The sequence below is a fragment of the Lethenteron reissneri genome, chromosome 63 (genome assembly GCF_015708825.2).
Source record: "Lethenteron reissneri isolate LAM-NWPU_2019-01 chromosome 63, ASM1570882v1, whole genome shotgun sequence".
In the NCBI taxonomy this organism is placed as follows: domain Eukaryota; kingdom Metazoa; phylum Chordata; class Hyperoartia; order Petromyzontiformes; family Petromyzontidae; genus Lethenteron; species Lethenteron reissneri.
In genome coordinates, this window is record NC_083841.1 from 8,034,435 (window position 1) to 8,041,778 (window position 7,344).

The 7,344-nt window shown below is 48.5% G+C and overlaps 1 protein-coding gene across 3 annotated transcripts; it reads left to right on the top strand.

Annotated features, from left to right (window-relative positions):
* The first annotated feature begins 2,766 nt into the window (after positions 1-2,766).
* On the top strand, positions 2,767-6,256 carry LOC133358646 (uncharacterized). Of its 3 annotated transcripts, none has more exons than XM_061577037.1 (3): positions 2,767-2,936; positions 3,543-3,681; positions 5,470-6,256. In XM_061577037.1, the coding sequence occupies exons 2-3, from the start codon at positions 3,554-3,556 to the stop codon at positions 5,990-5,992; spliced, it is 651 nt and encodes a 216-aa protein (XP_061433021.1). In that variant the 5' UTR covers positions 2,767-2,936; positions 3,543-3,553; the 3' UTR covers positions 5,993-6,256. The 3 variants fall into 3 exon arrangements, with proteins under 3 accessions (XP_061433021.1, XP_061433020.1, XP_061433022.1); XM_061577036.1 differs by having other exon boundaries at positions 3,546-3,681; XM_061577038.1 differs by lacking the exons at positions 2,767-2,936; positions 3,543-3,681 and adding an exon at positions 4,181-4,274.
* The last annotated feature ends 1,088 nt before the right edge of the window (positions 6,257-7,344 follow it).

Sequence of the window (7,344 nt, forward strand, 5' to 3'; positions counted from 1 at the left end):
ACAGTCTATACATCGTTAACAATTACAGCACAAGCTATACATTAACAATCACGAACAAAGCTCAATACAAACCATACATTGTTAACAATCACAAGCAAAGTTTCGCACACACATTGACAACACTCACGAGCGAAGCTCCACACAGTTTACTCAACAACAGTCACGACTCCCCGACGACAACGAAGAAAATGTCAACAAGGAAATCATTCATCCGGAGCGTGTAAATGTACGAAATGTCAGGGGCCTGGTCTCCCGACCTCCAACCTTTGGCCAGAGCAGCACAGGCGGCGACCAGCGTGTCGGTCTATGTGCTGGCCCTGGCGCTGGTTACAGTAAGAATGGCGCCTCACTGTCCGGTCGCAGCGCTGATGACGCGGTATGCTAGGTTGAAGCCAGCTGTCGTCCGGCAGTGAAGGTCGCAGCGCTGATGACACGGCGTTGCTAGGTTGCAAACAGCTGTCACCCGGCGGTGAGGGACGCAGCGTTGATGACGCGGCGTCGTCGGGTTGGCCCACGCTGGGCCCGGAAGTGACGTCGCTCCCAGCGGTCATTGCTCCCCCGGCAGAAGTGACGACACACCCGGATGTATTTGCGGCGGGAACGGCTGCCATCTTTGTGTGGGAGCCGGCGGGATGGCGCGGCCGCTACGCCGCCTCTCTCCCTGCTGTCTCCGCCTGTGAGCGACGCATGTCGTCCAGGATGGAGACGGTGGCGTGGAGCAGCTCGGTGAGGCGAAGCAGCGTTTCCTCCATTGCTGCTCCCGACGCTGGAGGAGGATCGGCAGGTGTGGTGGACGACTGCTCAGCCGGCGGTGCAGCGTCGTTGTCGGCCCGAGTTGGCTGCCCCGTCCCCGCTTGCTCTTCAACATCGCTGTCAGGTACGTGGCTCCCTTCTTTGCCACTTCTGACGCCAAATGTAACGGGTTCTGGAGACACATGTAGAGGTAACTTATTTATTATAATACAACACTCCAACAGTACTCCAACAGTACTCCAACACTCCAACTCTCCAACACTCCTGATACTCTGTTACAGCCTAGGTACACAGCCTAGATACTCTACTCTGGCTACGCTGTGGAACTCGCCCTCACAAGGTCGTAGAGTCGGGAGTTCCAGAGTCCCAGCGTCGTCGGGTTGAGTCGGGAGTTCCAGAGTCCCACCACTGGCTCTCACAGCATCCCAGGGTCTTCAGATGGCTGGTCGTGGGTCTTGGGTCTTGAGTTACAACTGGGCCCTGATCGTCCAGGGAGCTCTCCTTTTATGCCTGGTCCAACGAGGGGTGGGGCCGTGTGCGCCACCAGACATCCCACAGAGCACACACAGCCCCCCCCCCCGTTGGCGGCGCCAAGAGGCTTAAGCGCCTGAGAACCCAATGCCTGGTGCCAAGAGGCTTAAGCGTCTGGCCCACCCAGGGTCCCAGAGCCCCCAGCAGCCCCTCCCTTCTTATGTCACTACAGATGTACCCCAATGTTTCCTTTTGCATTATGACTGCAGGTATTGTGGTCTATGCAAACATGACTCCTTGTAAAAAGGTGTCAGTTTTGTTGCCAGATAGAAGGGTAAAAAACAATTATCATATTTTTACTGGCAAATGAGGTTCCCATAGTGTAGATGCTTGCCCCGAGCTCTCATACTCTGATGGTGCATTGTCTTTGAGTTGTGCGCCTTTTGGCGTCATCTGGTCCAACCCATGTGAGACTAGGCTCTAAGGAAAGCTGTCTCGGGTGTGGACCAATCAACTTCAAGGACAGTGCACATTATCAGAGTTGTGTTTTTTGTTTGCATTATGACTGCAGGTATTGTGGTCTATGCAAACATGACGCCTTGTAAAAAGGTGTCAGTTTTGTTGCCAGATAGAAGGGTAAAAAACCAATTATCGTTTGCGTTTATTTGTGACCATTAACTCCCTCATTTGTGACTTTTGCAATATTCCTTAAACACTTTCTCCTCGTTCTCCGCAATATTAACTTTTGTCAGTATTTTTTTGTTGCTGTTCCCACGCACCATGGATCTTCCTTTTAAAATAGTTGAGAATGTTTTGTGTCTTATACATGGGCTAGCGATGTCTAGTAGTTCTAAGGCTATTTAAGAGATCAATTGTGGCGATTAACAACCCATTGTCTTATTTATTAAGCGCTCGGGAGTGGTGGGAATTGGCCTGCATGTGGCAGAATGCTGCACCACAACGACCCAACAAGCCCGGCCATAACACTCGGAGAGCTTAAATGGAGAAACACATGAAAGGGGACATATTAGGCAATGTAGGTGCTATAGAGAAGGGCCATTGCCTGAAACGTCACATTTAAGTTTCCATTAAAGGCCGCGCACAGTGGTGATATAGTGAACGAATGTGCTGGGCGTTTTTTTTTATTTTATTAGTACCTGGTGCGGTCTGTAAACATTGCCACTAGGGAGACAAAGGCGGTCGGGCGTGGTGCTGGCCACTCACCCTTGTGTCCCATTCTGACCTTCATAGGTGCTTGCTAACAGCATTTGCCCCAACAGTCTCTTATGACTATACTTGGGATATTTGTCTTTGGGGGGGGCGGGGGGGCTTTATCCAGCAGTGGATAGACCGTGGATTATCATGATGATGGTGTTCATGATAATGATGGACAACTGTTCAAAAACAGAATCTTTATTTAGTCTGGAGGAATGTGATGACCTTTTACGCTTTTTTCTCACATATTTCCACTCAGGGTGTGTCAGCAAGATAAACACGCACGCGTGTCTTGTTACACATATTCTGTGTGTGCGTGTACCACACAGGGCCCCCACAATACCTGCACATGTGACTCGCCTCTCCCGTCGGCCAATCCGGGACAAGGAAGCGCGTGGGCGAGAGGTGAGGTCGCCTTTAACGCGTCTTTGGAGAGCCCTCCAATGCGCATAACCCCACGGACCGAGAGCACAGAGTCAAGACAGCGTCACTGCCAGGTGAGATATCTTTAATTTCACAGTTTCAATATCAACTGAATCGGTTTTAAAACAACAACAATAATAATAACCAACGTTCGCCAATGAGTCGGGGTGACGTCACGACGGCGCCTGTGCCAGGCTCGACGCACTTAGAAATGAGATGGGTTTACGTGGTACAGGAGGATGTGGAGCTGAGTGGACTTGCCGATGACCGGTGCGAGCAGTGTCTAGATCGGTTTCTATGGATGATGAAGCCCGAAAAGGTCGCTTCTGTGCAGTTGGAGGCAGTCATCCTCCAACAATAGGCAGGACTAAGGAGTGACACTCATTACGAGCGGAGCAGCAGGCAACAAAAACACAAAAATTTGGTACGGTTGGTGCATTTGCCAGTCATCTCAGTCAGTCAACCCATGACACCTTGGTCTGTTCCCTGACCTGCCAGTGAGCCTTAGACACTTTACGTGGCCTCGAAGTGCACATAGTTTTAAGACATACTATTCCACCATTCAGCCATTACTTCACTTGTTCTTCTACTGACGTAGAGAGAGTGGATACAAATTATATTCGTGATCTAGGCGTATTCCATCCAAACCCAACATTTTCTTCGTTGCTATTTTGCTCTAGCAGGAACCCAGATGGCAGAAACCGGGACGTTGGAGTGCAAGGGGGTGGACGTGGAGGCCGTCATCGCTGGGACTCCCACGAGCTGCAAGGTGGCCGTGGAGATCTCAAACTTCTCCGGCCGCATGCTGTATGCGCCCGTGTGAGTCGTGGTGAAATGCTATCTCAGTCAGTCAACCCACATCTGTGTGCGTGTGCGACAATTTAAAGCACTCAACAAGCGCAAACGGCTTAACGCAAATTGTCCACCACATTGCTGCGTGCAACTAACCGTCTTGCTCGTTGAGGACCTGAGTCATACACGGACGCCTAGATGGCGAATCATCAACGTTTAAGTGACAGTGTTAGGAGAGAGCTTGGGAATGCAGTGCCAACGTGCAGGAAGAGGAATGGAGACGGGGGTTTTGTGTTGACGTGAGATTTAAAAATAGTGTACACACACACACAAGAACTGGAGAACGATTCAGCATTATTTAGTGCAATAACAAGCGCGGTAGTCTTATATAATTCGTCAAACGAAGAGGCAGGGGGTGATCATTTCGGACCCAGGAACACGCAACCCTAGTTTTACCTCGGAGGTTTATTGTTTGTTGAACGCAGTTTTGCCCAACACGGAATTTTTCAGGAATGTAACCCACGCCCGTTTGGCGAGGTCCGTCTGTATAAGTGCTACGGCACAAGACCACGCCTGGCCGCCTTTGTCTACTCAATGGTGATGTTCGCACAGCACACCAGGTACTGGTGTTGGTCGTAAGAGAAAAAAAATTCGGGTCACTGCTTTCGTAACGCAGCGCAAACTGCAACACTACCGCACCCAACACACTCACTCAGTGGCGGCTCATAACATTTCCACGAGGTGGGGCTGTTGTGAGTGACCTCTGAAAAGATGGTGTTCTAATTAAGAAAAACCTCGTCATGTTATTGGCCTTCCCGTGAAAGTAATATAACTGCGTTATCTACCAGCTGCAATAATTTATAAATACGAAACAAAACAACAAAGTACTCAAATGCTGCCCCCATGACCCTCAAATCAATACTACACAACCCGTTTGACACTGCCCAAAGCCTAAACAACAATTAATGATCAGCTGACACGACTCAACCAAAACACCGCATACTATACATTAACAGCCACATACCGTCGTACACCCACCGACAGAAAAAGCTTTGATCTGCATTCACTGACGACGTTAATACCATGTACAAAGGCCTCACTATTTACTTCACTTCCATGAGAGCTTGTGTCGTTGTGTGGTCACTGATGATCTCACTGTTATCCGTGGCAACCGTAACATCATTTTACACCGACTACATTTTCTAATGGAAAGATATGCCTATTGTGACATTCGACTACACATTGCTGTCGTTTCCTCTTAGAGCGTGTAGGCCGTGACCTGCTATATTTGCACAGTGCAACCTTGCGTTGTGACATCGTCATTACAGCCATGGGCGTCTTTTTCACCGCCCTGAATGGGCATCAAACGGCGTGGCTAAAATGCGAAGCTAATCGCAATGAATCAGGGGTAAATCTCTCACTCGGACGCATTCACAGCCGCCCCGAGACCTCCCCGAGGCACAAATTAGACTGTGTTGCAGCCGTTTCTAATATGAACTTAAAATGTTTTCCTCTTTAGGCAATTCACGTCGAAAGAACCATTACATTAAAAAAAACACAACAAAATAATTTATAGAAAAGTTTTTTTATTATAAAAGTTATTTCTCATCTCCAGCTGCTTGGTGGGGCGGCGCCCCAAAACCCTTAGTCGACGAACCATGCATGCACTCACTTTCACACACACGTGCACGTGCACACACACAAATCAAAGTAGATTTTTTTAAATATACGGGCGTTCGTAAGTCGGGCGTTCATAAGTCGAGGACTGTATATATAATGCAGCCACATTTAATGAATGAACCACATTCTCCACAGATGGTACATGGAAAGCGGCACGGTGGAGTACAGTATCCCCAGCGAGATTTTCCCGAACGAGAAACGGGCGTGCGGATTCCGCAAGGTGAAGACCGGCTTCTTTGGCTGCACCGGTATACTCATCTACCGCATCAAGGATTCCGACAAATGCCTGTGCCTTATGTTCAGCAACCCTTTCACAATGGCCTTCAGTAGGCAGTTCGCGATCTCCTTGCAGAACTGGGTACCTGAGAACACACCGGCAAGGCTCTACGACGAGATGATGAAACGAGATTTGAAGAATGCAAGAACGACGTTCGCGAAGTCCATGGCACGAGGGTCGGATTTGACGGCCGAGTGCTCCTCGACCGCGCTCAAAGTTAAGGCCAAGATGCTCGACGAGTCGGCCTCCATCGTGTGGCTGAAAGTGATGGATCTGCCTGTGCAGGCACCGCAGTCTGCGATTAATTCCAATGACAGGTTCTACCCGAACTTTGCTCAGAATCCAAATTTTGTATTAAAAAAAGGAGAATACAATGGGTAAATTTGTAGAGGGTTGAATTTAGATTTCAACAGAAAGTCGGTCATTTGTGCGGTCGTGTACACATGTGCGTGCATGCACCAAACACACACACACTCGTGTAAGAAAGAAAAATATCCCCTGTATAGCCTACAAATGTAGAGGCAAGAGCTGTTAACAATCAGATATTCAGGCAGAGTTTCCCAAACTGCACTCTTCGCGATCAACCACGCTAGTCTTTCCGTATTTGCCAATTTACTCCTCACTAATAAATTGCAAATTAACTCATTCCACGTCGCACTCGCCTGATGATTGTTAAACACGTCTCACGTGAGGTGCTAAGGAATTATTGCTGTCTGCGTCACTTGGACCACTTGTACACACACACCTGGAACAGGTGTACACATACACAGAACACCTTTACACACACATTGAACACCTATTTACACACACACGGAACACGTGTATATATACACGTGGAACACGTATTTACACACACACACGTACACCGAGATATACATTTTTATTTTAATCACTTCGATTGGCGTGTTCCTTGTCCATTGCGTAACCCTCACACTCAACCCGAACTTATCCCCACACAAACTCTACACACACACACATCTGAAATGTCCTCGAATTAGGCGCACTCACAACTGCTTGGGAGGCAACACTGTTTATTGTTAACTGAACGTAACACTTTAATATAGGGTGGTGACCACCGACCTATTCTCGCTAACACACACTATCACTCACTAACACTGACTCTCGGATAAATCGAGCATGACCAAGCCAGGAGGGCTATTGATTGGCCACGCTGACTTGAGCCTTGACTCGTATTCACGAGGCGTCTTCACGAGGCATCTTCTTCCTTGACATGAGCAGCCTCGAACCCGATGCGGAGGCCGCTTATATGCGCCTCGGCGTGTCCGGGCCACACCCCGGCCACGCCCACCTTCGAGAACTCTCGAGAAGCTCCTCTCCTTCTAGATTTGAAGCTTTCGTGACTGCAATGATTCATACTCTTAGGTTTTTTCGGTAAAGTCACGTAGGTAAAAAATAAAATAAAAAAATTACTAAAAGTAATAATAGAAATAAAATAAAATAATAAATCACGACGTTTCGGAGGCAACACAAGTCTCCGTCATCAGGTACGGCAATTCTAGCTGTGACGGTCCCACCTGATGACGGAGACTTGTGTTGCCTCCGAAACGTCGTAATTTATTATTTTATTTCTATGATTACTTTTAGTAATTTTTTATTTTATTTTTTACCTACGTGACTTTACCGAAAAAACCTAAGAGTATAAGCTCCTCTCCTGTCCACGTGGCCCCCAAGGTGCCCCCGGGGCTCCTGGCCCCCGCCTTGATCCGGTCACG

Coding starts and splice junctions, on each gene's coding strand:
- LOC133358646 (XM_061577037.1), top strand. CDS start 3,554: ATGGCAGAAACCGGGACGTTGGAGTGCAAGGGGGTGGACGTGGAGGCC. Junction 3,682..5,469: donor CGCATGCTGTATGCGCCCGT/GTGAGTCGTGGT, acceptor CATTCTCCACAG/ATGGTACATGGAAAGCGGCA.